General features: G+C 37.9%; 1 protein-coding gene across 1 annotated transcript in view; it reads right to left on the bottom strand.

Annotated features, from left to right (window-relative positions):
- Window positions 1–1,315: 1,315 nt before the first annotated feature.
- Hipk (Homeodomain interacting protein kinase) overlaps window positions 1,316–19,808 on the bottom strand; it is a 33,329-nt gene continuing 14,836 nt past the window's right edge. Inside the window, 18 exon segments of the mRNA XM_018452198.1 lie at window positions 1,316–2,078; window positions 2,711–2,998; window positions 3,447–3,634; window positions 3,912–4,074; window positions 4,276–4,551; window positions 5,095–5,184; window positions 5,679–6,097; window positions 6,300–6,458; window positions 6,537–6,683; window positions 6,764–6,943; window positions 7,045–7,368; window positions 7,470–7,684; window positions 7,754–8,126; window positions 8,213–8,431; window positions 8,551–8,643; window positions 8,755–9,072; window positions 14,170–14,440; window positions 14,442–14,506. Of these exon segments, the coding sequence (XP_018307700.1) occupies window positions 1,880–2,078; window positions 2,711–2,998; window positions 3,447–3,634; window positions 3,912–4,074; window positions 4,276–4,551; window positions 5,095–5,184; window positions 5,679–6,097; window positions 6,300–6,458; window positions 6,537–6,683; window positions 6,764–6,943; window positions 7,045–7,368; window positions 7,470–7,684; window positions 7,754–8,126; window positions 8,213–8,431; window positions 8,551–8,643; window positions 8,755–9,072; window positions 14,170–14,440; window positions 14,442–14,503 (3,984 nt within the window). The 5' untranslated portion in view covers window positions 14,504–14,506 and the 3' untranslated portion in view covers window positions 1,316–1,879.

Here is a 19,808-nt window from a genome sequence, read left to right as displayed (position 1 = left end):
CTTCCTCTCGTCAAAATGCAAAGCATTAATGGAAAAAGAAATATTCATGAAAGATCGTTAAACTTATATACAATTTATGACTCTTTCAAAATTATGGTCACACATAATTTCGTATTTCAAACCACAAGCTTAAGGCATGCTGCCTGTAATATGCTATTTACACAATTTAAAACAAAATATGTTAGACATAAGAACAATGATGATTAGCAATGAGAATGCTAATGGAGATGATAACGATCACGATGGAGATGCAAACAATAAGATGAATGTGAAGATAATATAAAGTAATAATCTAAGAATAATAAATAATGAGACTGTTCCAAAAAAGGCACGTCAAAGCTTTTGTCGATTCGGATGTCGTGCAATCACCTTAATGAATTGGTGACTCGATTCTAAATTCCTTGCTTATTTCTGACGAATACTCCTACACCTACGACAACCCGAATAATCCTACTCGAAGAAGTTCAGAATATGCGATATAACTAAATAATGTACGTGTGGACGTATGTGTATGCATGTACGTGTATATGTGTATGTGTTAATGTATACTTGAATAACATTTGAATAACGTTACAAACTACAAAGAATAATGTGGCTACCTCATTAGTTTTGAGTGCCCGTTATGAATAAAATATCGTAAAAGATTATAGAGTGCTACATCCCTTAGCGATATTCTTAATGTAATCGAAAAATTCCACGAGCAAAAACAAAAGGAATACTACGACAATTGGAAAAAACCTAGTTCGCTAAAATAATTTTGTTAAGGAGCATTAAAAACAAGATACTCGCGCGCGATATGTCCTGCGACATATCATAAAGAAATGCAGACTCACTACGCAGTTAAATTAAATCGCTATTATAAATCGCATATGTTCGTTAATAACAGTTCCACGCGCATGTGGATCGGCACTGCCACTACTTGCATATCTCGTCTATCGTCGATATTAACGTTCCCGATCTGTTTAAGTCACATATTAGTTCCATATATTTATATATATATATGTATGTACAATAAAGAAACTATACGTATGAGCCTTAAGCAGATTGGGACAATTCGATAGAAAATTTTGGTCTGTACAATGTCCTTATAAACTCTACCGTTTCCGTAATAAAACTTCAGTGTCTCTGGAAACTTACGAAATTTAACGTATGCCGCATATGTCGAGATGTATGTGTCTCTTGGAATTAAGAAAAAAAAAAGAAAGAAAGAAATGTGCCAGATGAAAGATTTTGTAAAAAAATCAATCAAAGTACCGATTGTATAACTTTTTCCTAGGACAGAAACGTCAAAAATTTTTCCATTAACTTCAATGATAAAAATTTTCACTTTTACATGTCTGGAAAAAAAAGTTAATGATCGGTTCGCATATAATTGCATATCAAAGCAAGAGTCTTTTTCCTTTGATTTCTTTCCTTTTATGAAATTGTTACGATAAGACGATGGAATTGTTTCGGACACATAAAGGACGTAACAAACATATACAAAGAGATCTAGTTATATTGACCGTGATCTCACGTCTTATGAGAGCGATCGGAAGGGAGTGGTCGCTGCTTACATATAGGACGGATTGTCAAAATTTTTGCCTTAATGCTTGAGCTTTTGCTCTTTGCTCTCTTCGGCAAACTTGCTCGATAGTGTATTTGTGCTACTGATCGTATTCGCAAATCGCAGCGATTCGGAATTTCCCTACCTGCTCACTTACTGGCCAGGTGCACAAAAACGGGGAAAATCAACACGACATTTTTCTTTCTTTGTGCCATTTGATATCGATTACATGTTCGCTGATTGGCACGAGCGGCTCGTAAGTTCCCAGAAAATCGTACAATTACTCGTTATTTGTTCGTACACAACTCTTATCCACGACTCGACGGTAATAATTTATTCGGTAAACCATAAACTGGAAGGTTGGTATTGGTGTTTGGCTGGCGAAAGCGGGGCCAATCCATAAACGGCTGTAGGCTGCATATGTGCAGGCAACGGATGTGCTGCGTGACTCGCCAGTAACGGTCTGGCCGAGCTGTGATGAGCTGGCGGTGGCAATGCTCGACTAGAATCATACAACGTTAATGGAGACGAGCTGTAAAAAACGGGATAACGCACATTAGAAAGTCTCCATTAAGCTCTAAAAAAAGAAAATTATAAGTTTTTCCCTTATAATATAGATAGTCAGAGCCAAAAGCAAATACTTATATGAAAGGAAACTCAGGAAAAGCAGAAAATAATTAACTTTTGACAAAATTCTACTTTTTAAGTTTTCATCGGCAGGATCTCAATGTTTATCACCAAATAAAAAATTCTCGACAAAATTTAAATAAAAACAAATTCTTTGCACTTATATACAAATTCTATTTCCTTACAATTTATAGCACATTACAATAAAGGAAAATGTCCTTTATTGTAAGTTTAAATAAACTAAAAAAATTTAATGTATCTAACGTAACTTTCTGCTATGCGAACAATCATAATTAAAGCTTAGTTTTAAAAATCAAGCTATGCGATGCATATCGAGAAGTATGGGAAATAATCACCGATTTCCTGCGAATCTGCGCTTTAACTTATTGCATGCCACAAAAAGGTAACGTTTATGAAAGAAAGAACTTGCAATAGCAAGTTTACTTTTGGGTCAAAAATGACAAAATTTAACGCTAAAACAAAGGTGTAAAGATGGATAAACACATGCGTGCATCGATTAGTTCTCTAGTTACCCACCCGGGTGTGAATCCTTGATACGTGGGTACTTGTTGCTGCTGGATAGCTGTAGCAGCCTGTGATGGTGCCGCGGTAACATACACAGGAGGCGGCACCGCGTGGGCTCTCGAGCGCACGTGAGCGTATTCCTGGTAGAGGGGCTGTCCCAAATGCTGGGCACTTCCTATCACAGGCCCTCCGGCGGGACTCCTACCACCGCCACTGCCGCCGGGACTCAGATGAGCCGGATGCCCGTGATGACTGTGGGTATGACCCGGATGGGCTGCCGTACCTACTACCTGGCTCTGCCTACAAAATGCAAAACAAAATCCATCCTTTCGTTATGCGATTCACATGCACCGTTTACTCACGGCAGTACGTCTCTTTAAGGGTGAAATAGAAGATTTAACGGATGCGTTCTCAACTCTTAATATTCGCGAGCTCCTCTTCCGGTCTTCTCGACGTACGATCGAAAGAGGAAATAAACTAATTTATAAGAAAACTTTGTTCTACGGTTTTTGATAAAGATTCACATGCCATTTACTTGCCTAAAATCGTGTTAACTGTTTGTCATGTTGGCTCGCTCATTTCTTTTTTAAAAAGCTCACATGCACGTAACACGGCGATTATTTGACGAGAACATGCTCCGCCGCTATGTATCGTGTCGTTTAAAAATCGTTCTAAAGCTTATCTCATAATTATGATACATGTCTCGATTAAAGACGCAGGCAATCATGACGAGAAAGATTATCCTCACCTATATTGATGCACAGGATTGGCCACCACCCACTTCTGATGGTCTCTCGAGTGAGCAGCCGGTGGTTGAACGTATTCATGCTTGTACTCAGCTCGCTTCCCAGGCCAGGACACTCGTTTGTCTGTGCCGGTCGTGTACACGATATGCTGCTCTTGGAGGTGAGGATGCGCACTACTCGTGGTCACATACTGCAAGAAGGGGTCATGCATGTCATAGACGTCATCCTAAAAACATTTACTAAACGAAATTACTAAAAAAATATTTAAAAAAAAAAGAAAAACTGCCGTTACATGCGGTCTTGTTCTCCTTTTTCCTTCTTTTTAGTTGTTCTCTTTATCGGACATTCTATAGAATACTAAATAAACAAAATAGTTAAGTGATTTCAAGAGAATTGCAAATAAAAATGTATGAAGAAATGTATGAAGAAATTAGATGTGATATTGGAAAATAGAAATCTTAGTTAACCTGATAGGTCGGTGGCTCTTTGCAAGCTGGCGCGTGACACGGATGTGGAGCAAGGTACTCGACACCGGGTTCCGGTTTCGTCGCGACGTTCACCATGTTACATTCAGACTGCACCTTCGCCAATAGCCGCTTCTTTTGTGACTGAGAAGAATATCCTGAGCTACTGCAACAAACATTGATAGCAAAAGTTAATTAAGTTTAGCAATTATGCACATTTTAGGAATTATAATTTAAGAATCATTAAGAATAAAAAACTAATAAAAATAACAAAATTTAATTTTGAAAATGATTGAAGAATTATTTTATTGATAAATTCCTGTCACAGTTGTCTGCATCATCAATGATCGAAGCTTCATCAGCTCACCTGCTGACATGATGTTGTTGCTGCGGCTCGTGCTTAATTAACTGCGTGGTGTGCTGATGCTGCGGGTGTTGCGGCAGATATAAATGGGCATGCGTGCGACTTGGGCTGGCTTCGCCGTCGCTGTCACCAACAGTGACACAGCTAATGATATTCTTGCGATGCGTTCGATGTGACGACGAGCTGCTATGCGTTGTAACGTGCCCGCTCGCATGTTGCTGAGTACTCACATGTGTTGACTGTTGCATCGGCTGTACTACGCGGGGCGTCGATTGAGTGCTGCAAAATCAAGAAGAAGAGTCTTCTTTATTTAGAGTCATCGAGACAGTCATCGTTGCGTGCTTTAACCATTGGCAAGTTAACGCCGCATCCATGAAATATCGCATGCTAAAGATTATTTGCAATGATATTATTTATTAAGTGTCGTAGCTTTGTGTTAGTCGACAGTTGTTTCACACCAAGCTCCGCAACTGGATCCCTAAATAGCCCGTATCTATCCCGTTATTAAAACCAAATAATTTGTATTATATGAAACATATATGTAGTAATGGATTAAAATATTTATAGTTTATACTAAGGATATAATATAATTATGATTTATGAACATCTCTATAAGCTATAAAGACTAAGTTATTTTTCCAAGGTTTCCGAAGCATAGCGTTCATTAGGTAAAAATTGATTTTGAATGACTTAATAGCAGGGTATCGAAATGAAAAATAGCAAATTGATCTTATCTCTCGTGACGCTTATAATCTGTTAACTGCATATTCTTAACAAGATTTAATTAAGTATCATTAACACCGTCATATTACATTAATATACCTTCGTATGATTTCTTCACGGACAGGACGTCCGTCGCCCGACAGGCGAGTTGCCAAACTTTGACAGGCGCTGCACTGACGGTCTCCACAGCTGTCAATAATATCCATGCGTGATTGTACTACCAACTAATAACTAATAGATGTATAACGCGTGCTTAAATGAATATTTCTTTTACAAAAGATAATACTAAAAGATCTGTCAAAAAATCTATTAATATTTTAAACATATATATTCTTAATGTTCTCTTGATTTGCCTATTGGAAAGATTAATTTGTAAATTTTAATATAATTTCGGTAAATATAAGTTTTGATACTACAGACACGTAAAAAAATACTTACACTAATTACATTTTACATGTATATGAATAAACATATACATATGATCATTATGTGTCTATATTATCTATAATATCTAAATCTGAATTCTACGAAATTGTACCAGTTCCAATTTCTACTGAAACTAAAATCTAAAGTCTAAAAATTTGAAATAAAAAATATATCCCTAAACTACAAAATTTTATCACATTTGATATACTAATTTATAATATATATACTGAGAATGTAGCACTTGGTATAACACTCACCATTTTCCAGGTGCCTCGTCTTCACTATCACTAATCGTAATAACGGAAACGGCAGGCGAAGGCGTGTCATCAATCGTGATGGTCTGTTGCCGTACAGATGCGACTGGCTGATGCTCCACATTATGACTACTGTGTTTGCTACTGTGATGATGAGACTGAACTGGCTGTTCCTGCCAATGACTACTCGGTGAGTGTCGTCGCATACTACTCGGCGGTGTGCTCTCCTTTACCCGTTTCTTCACAGGACTCAGTTGTTGCGTCTCTTTCTTGTGTTCATGTCTATGCTGAGTCTGCTGAGGTACCGTCACATGATGTTGATGATGTTTGGTGACGGTGCGCTTGCCCCAGCTCTGTGACGGATGCTCGACAAGTGCACTAGCATTGTAAACTTCCGTGACAGGAAATACCGGCCGCTGATCCTTCCCCAAAACAAGGGAGATTAGTTAAAAACTGAGAATTTTCTAATTTTATAACGTGTAAAATATTAGGAAGAATGCTTTATAGAAGATAAAGTCACAACTAACATGATGTAAAATATCACAAAAGAAAGAAAACGCTAAATATATCGATAAGCTTCAATTTTTTATTAAATATTACGAGCAATTTATTGACAAGTACTACCTGTAGAATAGCAGAGCTATCGACGATAAGGGGCCTTCCCCAATCTCCAGTATCGCTGAGGAGAGGTTGTTGAATGTGCTGCGGTGGCAATTGCTGCCACGATGGTACGATCGCAGCCATCTGACGACTTCCACCAGGCCAAGATGTCTGCACAGCGTTCTATGATGATCATAAATGTATATAAAAACATAACAGACTATTATACGGTCATTTGGAGATGAATATTATTTTACTTACGGTAAGCAACATTTGCCGACCAGTCTCGACCATAGACACGGGAACTGCAGCGTATTGTTGTTGAGCAGCTACAGCCGCCGCGGCCACGGCTTGCTGCGATATAATGGACGATTGTATCTGCAGAGGTGCTTGTTGTGCTTGTGGTGGCTATGAAATAAATCGTTATTAATGACTAATTGTTCCAATAATGAACTTATTGCTTATATAATTATGGTAACTATTCTTACTTGAGCAACAACTACGTGCTTCGCAGGACTTGGCATAGTTTGGTAGCCATGTGGTGGACACAATATGCCGGGTACCAGTTGATGCGGAAAATCGTGAACTCCACTTCGTCCGCTGTTGGATCCACTAGACGAGCCACTATATTGTGTCGCTCGTCTACTGCTGTTACTATATATTTGGTACTGAAATTAGAAAATATAAATAATGTAGAGCCAACAGTTTTTATAAAATGTTATATAACTTAAAATACAAGAGATGTAATACAAGAGTTACATAAACATACCAGATTGTCATATCCTGTTTGTGCGGTGCGGTGCTCTCTGACTAATCGCTGCACTTGATTAGACAATTGGTTGTTGAAGGTAAGAGTCACCGCACTGCCGTTAGTAGTCGGTACAAAATTGGCTACTAAAGACGTTGGTGGAGGTGGCTGAGGCGCCGGCGGAGCCTGATGATGCGCAGGACTCGCAGTAAAATCTCCCGCGCGCCTGCAAACCTCCATCATCTGGACGGAAGCTTTAACGTTGTTACAATGCGCGTAATCGACTAGATGTGCCAGAGTAACAAACGCATGGTTCAGTGCCTCGCCGGGTGTTATACGGCGCTCCTTTAACACAAATAACACATTCGTATGAGAAAAACTCCGTATGTACACGAAAAAATCTCGTTTTTTTCAATAAATTAAGAGCATCAATTAGATATTACTACCTGGTCCATTGTAAGCATCCTCTTCAAGAGATCAATGAACTCTCGCCTGTCCGCTTTCTCTGGCAAAAGTTGACCGCCGTCTAAGTCAGTCGGTACATTAACCTGACCGATATCGTCAAGGCAATTAAAAATATATTTTCTCGCTTCCTTGGATTTGATACCAGTCTCTGCCTCGTGTTCTTCCGGTGTCTTTAATCGCCAAAATGGATATGTACCTATAAATATGGAATTTATAAGAAAAGCTCTCGCTATTAGATACTGTTAGTTTGTATCAAGTTACATACTGTCCATGTCCCGGTAAAAGAATTTTGTTGTTTTGCTGGCGTTGTTTAGCATATGCTCCGTCGGTAGGCCCTGCGTTTGACTTATATATCGAATTTGATCATACTCGGAACTGCCCGGGTATAAAGGCCATCCCAGAAACAATTCTGCAACCACGCAGCCGAGTGACCACATATCTATCGCTTCACAATACGGAAGTCCCAGTATGATCTCGGGTGCACGATAATAACGTGATTGTAGATAAGTGTTACAGACGGCTTTGGATACGTGCGAGGCCGATCCGAAATCGATGACTTTCACTCGATAGGGCTGACGCATTGGATCCACCAGCATAATGTTCTCCGGTTTCAAATCGGCATGTATCAATCCTAATTGCTGCAAAGATAAAGACATTTGCACGTTAATTCTCAATGTCGATCCGAATACCATATAACGCAAGCATGACTATGATGATACTGTACCTTTAATTTCAATAGCGCGGTCAACACTTGTTGGAGAATGGGCCTAATGTATTTGAGAGGTAGGGGTGAAAATTTATTCTGCTTCAAGAAATCGTAGAGGTTTTGCTCTAACATTTCAAATACCAAGCAGGTATGTGATTTGTGCTGAAAGCACTCGTAGGCGCGCACGAAATTGAACTCATCCGCATTTTCCTGACTAAGTCGAGACAGGATGGAGACCTGCAAAAACGTTATTTAAACATGATAAATTGCCCAATATAACGCAGGATATAATTCAATTGACGTTTACGTCTATACACTCTGCATCTTTTTTTAACTAATATTTACACGATGCGTACCTCAATCTGACCTTGGCGCGCATACGATGGATGGTTCTTGAGAATTTTGATGGCTACTATGTCACTTGTCCCTTTTTTCCAACATTTTACAACCTACAAAAATCAATTGTTAATATATATTTAATTCATTCTCACAAGTAAGGAAGGATGAACAATCAATAGTTTAAAACACAAAAAGTTTCATATTACACGTTCTGTTCTTACCTGCCCGAAAGTACCTCTGCCGAGAAACTCGAGGACCTCATACTGATGGGTCATGGAATAAAGAACTTCGTGCTGCACCAAATGATAATCCCCGTCGCCCTGGGGATTGCTGCTGCCGCCGCCGTTGGCCGCGTTGGCCACTTGTTTACTATGCGCCGTCATGCTTGCCTGCTTGCTGTGCTGTTGCTGCTGTTGTTGCTGCAGCTGCTGTTGCTGTTGGGTATGGTGCTGCGACACTACAGTACTACCCACCACATTCGCGTTGGCGGAATGGACTGCCAGGCCGTCACCATTACCTTCCCTCGACCAAGTTTTTCTCTATAGAAGTAATATACCTTATATAAAAATATATTTTTGGGCATTAAGAGATTGCCATGAAGAGCGGCATCAAATTGAGTAATTGGGAGAACGGTAAAATGAAAGCAATTACGCTCAAAAGCAATACGTCGATACCCTTACAGAAATCCAATTTAATACTAGAATGAATGTAGTAATATATTACTTACTTTAAATATTAAAAGCACTATTGTTAAGTCCTTTTGATATTCAAAATATGTAATTAATCACTACCTTCTACACTGTCAGATATCCAAGCAGCAATATGGTAATCCAATCTCTCGAGTTAAATAACATTTTTAACTTCCATGTATGTCAAAATGTAAATCAATCCATTTTCGTCGGTTAAACTGTTTAGTTTCAAGTAAACAACGTCCATTAACGTATGCACTTATTAAATAATATGATAAATTATAAATTCAAATCAAATTTAATATATTTATTTTATCTTGAAAAATGACTACCTCACAAATTGCCAAAAAAATATTTTTAAGAATTTTCACTTTAACCCAAAATGAATCTTTTCACAAAGTTTCATCAAAATTGGAAGATGACGTTTTCGGAACTTTATCCTATTTTTTAAATTGTTTAACTCCATTGTTTTAATTAAATTAACAACATAATGAGTAAGAGATCCGTAGAAATGGTCAAATAAAAAATAAGTGAAATTTGTTTCAATTCGTGTAAAAAATTGTGAAAAAAATTTTCACCAGGGTAGAATTAAATTTCTGTAAGAATACATAGCTCTCAACGACACACAACTCGCACACCCTCAGAAAACGCAAAGATACGAGCTACTATCTGCGACAGACGAGCCCAAGAGCCGGAGATTTTCCGCGTCGGCGTCGACGTAAAGGAGAGCTTCGATCGCCACCGATCGCGTGATTCGCATTCTCGCGCCGTTGGAGATCAATTAACGGACGCGTGTCTATAGAGCCAACGTTACGTATCGCGTACATTTCGTGCATTCTATTATACGTAAGCAACGGCACCGTGAATCAAACGCCTCGTCGATCATGAGGAAATAATCGTGCCTCTTTCTCCCCTGATCATCGGCGAAACGATCGTTCCCCAGCGATGCCGCGCTTGGTCGCAGTTCCGTGAACCAGGTAGAATTTCGCGGACGTCACGCGGACAATACGTGCGCGTCCCGCGATATCCGCGCGATGGTCGGTATGAAATATGTAATGGGAACCTTGAAAGTACAATCGATAGTCAACTACGCCATACGGAAACGTTATCTACGCCGCCAACTACGCGCTCGTGACACCCCGCAACGATGTTCGCAACCGATAGCTGTAACCGAAACACGATCACTGCTGCTCTGTAATTATCATCGCCGGTGCGCGGTTCGGATGCACGTGCACGCGCCGTATGATCGTTAGTTGAGACCGGTCGAAGATCATTTCGGTCCGAGGAGGAACGCGGAGAGCGATCGAGCGAGAAGAAAGAATCTTTACGGTTTCGAGGAATCGAATTATCCGTGCAGAGGCTTTTCCTCGGGCGTCCGTCAACGATACACCTGCTTCCGGGTGGCAACAAACTCATCTCCTGGTTCGCCTGGGCACGGACGCGCATTCTTTGTTCTGCCGCAAAGTTCTGAGGAGAGCCAGTCTCGTATCAGACAAATATTTTTTCTATCTTAATCTTTTAAGGACCAGAGTTTTCTAACAAACTTTTATGGAAGAACTTATTTTTTTATAATTTTCGGAGTCAAGAATTCTAAAATTCTCAGAATTCTAAAATTCAAATTAAAAAAAAATGATCTGATTATCGTAAAATTCGGTTTTAAGAAATTCTTGATATCTCTGAGTTTGGAATGTAGCCTGAAAATATCGAATTTCAAAGCATAATAACTTTCTAAAAAAGAGAATCTAGTGTCATCAGAGTTTGAAAATGAGCCTGGAAATCAGTATACTAACCGCTGGCGTAGCACTGATGAGCTTCAAATAAAGCAAAATTAGAAACTTGACATTATACTTGCAATTAAAAACTCCTTAAAACCGAATTTTATGATAATCAAGTTATTTATTAAAAATTCTATCCGTACACACACAATATTGAAACTACCATTTTGAATTTTTGACAATTCAGATTCAAATAAAGCTAAATTATTCCATAGGGCAAGTTTCATAAAAATCGAGACCGAGCAATTTATAAAATAAAAGGGGATAATCCCAAATGAAATCACTGATCCACAAAGAGTTAATAAATAAATGAAAGACTCTTTTTATTCCATCAAATAGAGAAAGGAATCTCTGATGAGAAGAAGAATAACATCTTGGCTAAAAACCCTCGCCATTTTAATAAAAACACCTGATTAGTTCAGAGTTGCTATGTCTAAGATTTTAATCGCCTTAACGATCGCAACCTTCGCTAAAAGACGGCACATCAAGAAGAAAAATAAATAAAGCGATATTACAGAGTTAGCAAGTGCTCATGTTTCAGTCGAGGATTTTCGAATCGATCGGTGAGTTGTACGCGAGATGACATATATATATATACATATAAAGCACCGCAAATATCGAGCTCGTTTGTAGTGGTATTCATAAAGTTAGTTTCCCGGTAATAGACGTCAGTTTCCCACGACGTTGCGCCGTACGGTCGCAAATCGGAGAATTAACGAGCGTCAAGGAAATTGTGATACCTCCTCTGTCATTAGAAGCTCGTTACCTCTCGGACGTACATGGCGTTTTGCCGCAAATGCTAAATCAAACTCACGATGAGAATGCGCGGAGATCAATCGAGGGAGGACCGCTTGTCGATTATTTCGGAATACTACGGGACATTGGCATGCGTGCCAAATAGGTTCCGTTGCTGGCTACTGTATGCTATTTAAATAGCCAAGAACGTCAGATTAGCCGGATGATTTATGTCCGTTTTCACCAATGTAGATTAACTTTAATCTTCGTCCAACTTCGTCTCTTCTTCTAGTTCTAAGAATTAGAAAAAGGTGGAGAGTAAATTGAACCGAGATTCAAGTTTATCTACATTGGCAGAAACGAGTATTAGAACCTCGGCAATCTGAAGCTCGACGCACGCAAGTCTTAAGCCCATTTCTACCTATGTAGATTAACCCTTCGAAGTTGATGTGGGTCTATTGGGGACCCACTCAATTATCCTTTTGGAGCTGACAGTGGGTCTGGTGGAGCTATTATGCAGTGATCGTTTAAATAATAAACATTCTGACGAGTAAAAATAATTTATCTTTCTCTGTGAAATGATGTTAAGATAGATATATTATATTTGAATTTACTATTAGTTCTTTTTCTTTATGTAATATCTGTAAATTTGAATTATTCTTGTTAAAATAGCATTCATTCTTCTAATTCTTAAAATTAGAAAAAAAATAAAAAGTAAGTTAAACCGAGATTAAAATTAATCTATATGGTAGAAATGTACATATTAGTGTTGCAACAGAACGGCGAGAGAATCGCTTGATGTGTGTGTAACAACGCGGCGGGGCGCAACGACGTCACGAGACATTTTGATTTTGTATAATCGTGTACAATGCGCGACGGAGAACGAGAATGTTTAGGAGACATTCATATCGCGAACGCAATGAATCAGCGAAAACATCGTGACATGTAGCTACGAATCGTGCGATATCACCGAATCGACATCGAGTCGCAACTGCGACGCGAAACTTCGCTGGAACAAATAAGAATGACGAGCACGAGAGGAAACGTATCGAGGATGATGTCGCGTCAGACGAGGCATTAGTACGATTCTTAAGCGTTAAGCTTTAGTGCCACACCAAAAACAGATTCACGTCAAAAACTTTGCGAGGTCTCGGAGTTGGGATTAGCCTCGTCGCCGATTAATCGCGGGGCGATTCTATCGAACGATCGTGACGCGACTGTTGAGAGGCAGCCGAGAGATCGGTACGTAAAATGCAACGGATAAGCAGTGAAACGACACACAAACGACGAACGGATGGTACAGCATCTTCTTGCTATACAATCTGCAGATCGAGCCTTTCCCTTTCGCCGCGGCTTGCAACAAGAGGCATCAGTTGCGAAGCGAGAAGTATCACGACTTCGTTGCCAAACGCGGTCTCGGCTAAAACGACCTAGCTCTCGGTCTGCGTCGTATGCCAATAAGCGATAAGCGGTCATTAAGTTTTATTCGCCAGAGCGCTAAAGACGGCGACACGTACAAGAACCGCGATGGAAAGTTTCTTCCTTCGTCTGCTCTCCATTAAGGAGAATACAGAAAACTAACGAGGAAACATTACCGTAGTTATTCCCGTTCTCGTAATAACACACGTATGCGTGTGCATAACAGCCGACCCGAGAGGATACGAAGCAACGGCGAAACGACAACAAGCTGCCGCGAAACTCGAAACCGGCAAACAAATGACATTGAGACATTGCGAATTGTTTGCTCATTGTGCAGATTACGCGCTGTTACCGAGAAAAAAAGGAAAATATACAAAAACCGCGCGTTTATAAATAGCAATATGGACGTTTAAACGTTAACACTTTGGATGTATATAGCCAATTGGATATATATTTATGTGTAGATTCAAGGCACCGCACGTATCAATTTGAAATATATTCACATATATTTCATAAATATTTAAAAAAAACATAAAGTTATATCATATACCAATATTATTAGGTATAAAATAAGTGTGGTGCCAGAAACCAATTACAAAAATCTATGCGGCAGTGGTAATAACGAATACTATTGAAAAAAAAAGAGAGAAAAGGAGAAAGGAAATTCGTGTCCGTTTCTAATCGGTATAGATTAATCTCGACGTAATTTACTTTTTATCTTTTTGTAGTTGTAAAACTACAAGATAAGAAAAAGAGTAAATTAAACCGACATTAAAATTGATCTACGTTGGTAAAAATGGACATCAATCATGCTAACGTCATTAAAAAATCAAACAACAAAAGTATAATTGCAGACAAAGGATTAAGTATAGTGGACGAGACACACACAAGAAGTCGACAGGCCAAATTTAGCGCGTCGGACGCGTAGACACGCGGGGAACGCGAGGGAGCATGGATTGTCCGTCGAACAATTAGAAGCGCGGCGACAAAAGAAACGTAGGAAGTGGCATGAACCAACCTTCTGGCCACAGCGCTGGTACGTGTCTAAGAGCTTGATCGTCGAGGCTCGTACCAGGGTCTGCTGGTTCGGGCTACTCTTCTGCAGCGCATTATTGTTGTGCAGCGAGCTAAATGCGGTATTAGCACCGTTCACGGAGTACCGTTGTTGCAGACCGGTATTGTCCAATTGGTAGTCGCTGGTCGATTGGACCAATGCGTGCTGGATCACCGGCTGGCTCACGTTGTAATCTAACTTGCGCTTCTTGCTGGGATGGTGAACGGTGTTGTTTGCTGCTGCTGCTGCTGCCGTTGACGCTACTCGTCTGCTGTGTTTGGATGAACATGTCACACATTCCCTGCAATCAGAAAGTAATGACCTCATTAGTGTTAAAAACGTCAGCGGATTGATTTCTTTATGATGTTAAATTTTTATTCACTATTATAATCTCTTATTACAATATCGGTTTCTCGGATAGAGATTTTTAATTAACACAAATAAGGAAGAAGCGTCAAATACAGTCGAGACCGGATCTTTGTGCCTAATAATATTTCTGTGTAAATTTGAAATAAAAGAAAAAATTCTATTTTCGACCAAAGCGGATCATGATACTTAATGATATTCATATGCAAATGTTCCAATATATTTTTCAGTTCTAAACTGCGTACCGGTTTGTCGGACTTGAAACGTAATGATAAATTGAAGCTGGAAATAACATCACAAATTACATTAATCTTCAATTTAATAATAAAACTAAGAACATTTTAAAATACTGCAAAGCGTTTATTGCAAAAAATATCTTAGCCGAAATTTAAACCAGGATCTGCTTCATTCTATGCGAGCGTTTTATCAATTCGACTACCGAGGAGATAGGGTAACTCCGGCAAATACGCCGCGCTGGGATTTACGCCGCAGAAATCAGAAAAAATAGAAGGAGTGGGGGTAATTTTCCCGTAACTACTCTATTACATGCCTTTATGTTATATTAGTATTGTGTTATGATTTCAGCTTCTTACTGTTAATATTAATAAATTTATTGTGAGTTGAATCGATTTGTCACTGTAATAAGTAACGCCATCATAAGTTATAATCTACATAAAATGATTAATGTAGGACGTGTAAAAGACTTAGTGGTTATTTCGTGATACATACGTGTAGTGGAATAGTAAAGCATGTTTGTATTATTAAGCATGTTTGCATTATTTGTAAATTTTTCATAAGCCGTACATACCCCCTTTCCCCCTATGAGTAGCCATATATCCCACCCCTATGAGATATGCGGCAAAAATACAAGGTTTCAAAAAGTTTATTTTTTAATATGAAAAATAAATATTTCGGATTTCTAATATTTTTTTCATAGTAGTAGACAGTACAAAGTTTTTACTGATATGGTTCGTTTACTATAAACATAGTAAATAATACTTAATAAATTAAGTTTTTGATAGGTGCGACGTATATACCGGAGTTACCCTATATAGAGATTTTTCCGCAATAACCAGTAATTAAAAGACAACGTTATTTTTCAAAAAGCGTGTATAAACAATTATAAGTGAAATTTCAACTGATAAGAATAAATCAAAGAAAAGAAAGAATCCTATTTTTGATCAAACGGTTGACCGAAAATTTTCAATTGACTAAAAATAGGATTCCTTCTCTTCTTTAATTTATTCTTGTCAGAGTCTAATTTTACTTACAAATTTTAAATATGTATATCTTTTAATTAAATAAACTGCGCGCCGCGATTGCTGTTGAACTTGAAATTCAATCATAAACACTGAAGCTGAAATAATAGACACTTTATTGTTAAAAGAATAGTAGTAGTTCTTAAACGTCTTGTCGTATCGTAGAAAATTAAAACGACACTAGTGCGTTAAATATTCCAGTAGTGACACTGTTTCCTCGGATATTTGAAAGACATCTCGACGCAAAAGTATGTGTCATGACAGAAAAAAAATACCGCGGAGAATACAAAAAGTAAAGCCAACGATCATGAATATTTTAAAGCCTTCTTCGCCGACGTGTGTCCACGTCGTCAGTTTGGGTCAGTGATTCTCAAAGAGCAGTCGCCAGATATATTTCTACGTGCGAACAACTGGAGTGGCCGTGCTTCCCGATTTTTTCAAATAAGTACGATTGTTCGTTTGCGAAGAGCAAACAATTTCCACGAGGCTTACCGGTTAACCGTCTCGATGACGGTCTTTTATCCTCTGCTGCCTTGTCGCCGTCATAGCTGAGAATTCTCGCCGCTCGTTTCTAGACTATTAGCCACTCTTATCATGCGGATACATTAACGTTTTATGTCTCGAAATAACCTATCAGTTTCGGAATTCTCTATTTTAAGAACTTCTTAGCTCTTCAACCTATCGCGGAAAATCGTAAATCTTGACGCGAGTACGCCTTGCTACGTTCCACATTGAAAATTATTGCTTTGTATGCGAAAATGACGTGTTCGTATCATGCAAGATGACCTACAAAGAATGAGAGCTCCACCCGAAACGTTATCGCTTGCAGCGTTTGATTTTCGACATTAACCAGTTTAACGTCAAATAAAAAATTCAGATTAATTGTTGCCAGTGTTTCCATTATCTAGATAATTATATAGATGAAGAAATGGCTTTATCTTATCTTTATCTAGATTATTAAGAATATAGATTATCTTTATCTTATCTTAGATAAAATCTTTTTCAAATTAACAAGATTGTATAGAAGAGTATTGTAAAAAAATTTCTATATAACTTCTAGTAGTAACAATGATGATAATTTTTTTATGGTATAATAGATATAACTGGAATTAGTATGACATCTGCAGTCATAATTCAAAGCGACATTGAAGTACTTTCATATTTAGAAGATAAATCTAAGGAATTAGATATTCTTAATTTGTATCCATACGTCAAACAAATTTTTTTAAATATGACACATCATTGCCATTGTCAGCGCCAGTAGAGCGCCTTTTTATTTGTTGACAACAAATATTAATTCCACGTAGAAACCGTTTGTTAGACGAAATGCATTAGAATACAAAAAACTTTTATTCGTAAAAAATAAAGATTAATGAAAATATAAATACATTTTTTGTATTCTAATGCTCAATTTCTTCACTTCCAGATAAGTTGTGGATACCCTTATCCAGGAGATATCTTCATTATTTTCTGGGAGATATCTCTTGGATAAAGTTATCTAGAGGTGAAGAAATTGGACATAAATCGTTTTACTGACTAATAGTTAATTAAAAACGAAATTATCTTAAAAATTATCTAGATAAAAATTTTTTTAATTTCATCTTGTATCTAGATTAATATAAAATGAATCATCTTCATTTTATCTAAGATTTTTGTGTGATTTATCTTATCTATATCTAGATAATTTTTAATTATCTAAGTGCAACACTGATTGTGGCTTAATAATTGAAAGATCAGGTGCATATCGTTTCTGTTAAAAATGATTTAAATCGAAAATATACTTTTTGTATAAAAATAAATGTTGTATACACATAAAACAACTTAACAATACCATTTTATAATATAAATAAAATTTTTTTTATCTTAATTATTTTTTAAAAGATATATCTTTATTATTGAAAAAATTTGATTTAGGTTCTAAATCACTGCCAAACTTTTTGTACCTATTATTACTTTCACACATATAATATAGAGAAAAATTCTTAATATTTTCATAATTTTTTCATTTCAAAAGTTCCTTAATTGCAGCGGCGTGCAGTACCATTTTCTCGTTTGATATCAACATAGCGTAATTTCATCTGATCGCACTCAGATACGTAGTATTGCACAATACGTTTGTGACTCATAGTCGGAGTTGCCGCCCGAATAATACCGGGCGTACAAAAACAACCGATCGATCGCAATCCTGCAGTGTTTCGAAAACAACGCGATTTCAATTCTACCCTCTCAGGTTCTCCCTCCCTTCTTCAATCTATCTATGATATCGGTATATATCAGTATACAATCTCATTCTCTCTCTCTCTCTCTCTCTCTCTCTCTCTCCCCCCTCTTTTTCCCTCTCTCTACTGTTCCCGCCGTCATTTACCCGCGCGATGTGCTCTAATTATAGTGCTGACTGTCAGAAATGCTGGTCGGCATTATGAACGATCTACGGTACCACGAGGTACAGTTACGTTTAAGTTAACCGGCTCGACACCCGTCGGTTCCTAACAAAGTGGTGCAAACAAGTAGTACGATCGTGCAGGTCGCCTGGCAAACCGTAAAAAAATACCCATCGCATTTTGATGCAGGGTTGCGAAAAGACATACTCCTCGCGTTCTGCAATCTCAATCGGAATACGCATTAATATTAAACATTGTTATTAAAACATTAGTTGAGAAGATTAATAATTATATTACATTCTCGACGTCCATTGGAACTTTATAATTACGTACTAATCATGTATGTGCTTTTAGAGAAACTCTCAAGTACAGAACAAACGTGGACTTTTATAAAATAATAAGCAAGGCGAGTCGCACGTAAGCCCGGCTTATTACTTTTTTCCATGTGTCACGCAGCGTGACATACATGGGAAGACGTACGTGTTCTCCAATTTTAATTAAAGTATATTAATAATAAAACATTAGTTAAAGAAATTAGCGTATTACATTAAACATTCGTTCGTTAAAACTTTGTTTAATACGCACTAATAATTGATTTATTCGCTTTTTTTTACAAAGACTTAACTTTTAAGTATAGAACAGATAGACTTTTATAAAATAATAGGCAAGGCGTAACATACATGTAACGATGTATATTACCCGTATATTTTGCAACACGACAACGACAACATAGAAGCGTAGGAAATGTATCGACGCAAATGGAGATCGCGGTAATCCGTTTCAGCGAAATAATAAGCAGCCCGTAACTCCGTGGAATAACTCGTCGGAAATGTGTTCAGGGTAATTCATCAGACCGCGTCACGGTGACTCAGCCCCGAGTAAAAGTAACGAAACTTTGCGTCACCCTGTAGCGGCCCCCGCACCCGTGTGCATGTTGCCGCATGTTCATGTATGAACGACTACGTAGGTATGCATCACGCGCCGCGCTTATATTCCGCGCGATGAGTCAAGCCGATCGATTGATGAACGGGGAAATCCGAGCTTGCTCGCCGAATGGCGAAAACTTTCCTGACAAAATTGCGAGGTAGCCAAGTAACTGCGAAATCCAAGTGACCGGTCGTGTCCACACTATCTTGACGGACTCGCGACATCGTATACAAGGTGACGCAAAAGTGAGCAACGCGACAGTTATGGTCATCTTTTAGGAAAGCACAATTTCCGTTACTCTTCCTCTTTCTGTCTCAAATTTACACAAAAAAGTTATTTATTTAAAACTAATATATTCTATTCAACGCAACTATTATTTCCTATATAAGCAACATAAAATTTCAGCAATATTATATTTTTGTATCAATATTATAACAATCATCTAAAAAGCACAATATTTTCTTTCAAAATTTAAAAATATCAAATGAAGAAGATGAAATTGTTATTTTTACTTTACTTTTATGTGCGTCCACATACGTTAAATTTCTTCTAATAATATAAACGGTTTCATTGGACATAATTCAGTTATTTGAAATAATTATAGCGTCAGAAAACAAAAAATTATTCTTATTTTAATAATATAATAACTTTTTTTAATACTACAGCAGGA

The sequence above is a fragment of the Mycetomoellerius zeteki genome, unplaced genomic scaffold, assembly GCF_001594055.1.
Source record: "Mycetomoellerius zeteki isolate Tzet28-1 unplaced genomic scaffold, Tzet1.0 scaffold332, whole genome shotgun sequence".
NCBI lineage: Eukaryota > Metazoa > Arthropoda > Insecta > Hymenoptera > Formicidae > Mycetomoellerius > Mycetomoellerius zeteki.
The sequence above is the reverse complement of the archived record's forward strand: the minus strand, read 5'-3'. Positions and strand labels throughout refer to the sequence as shown.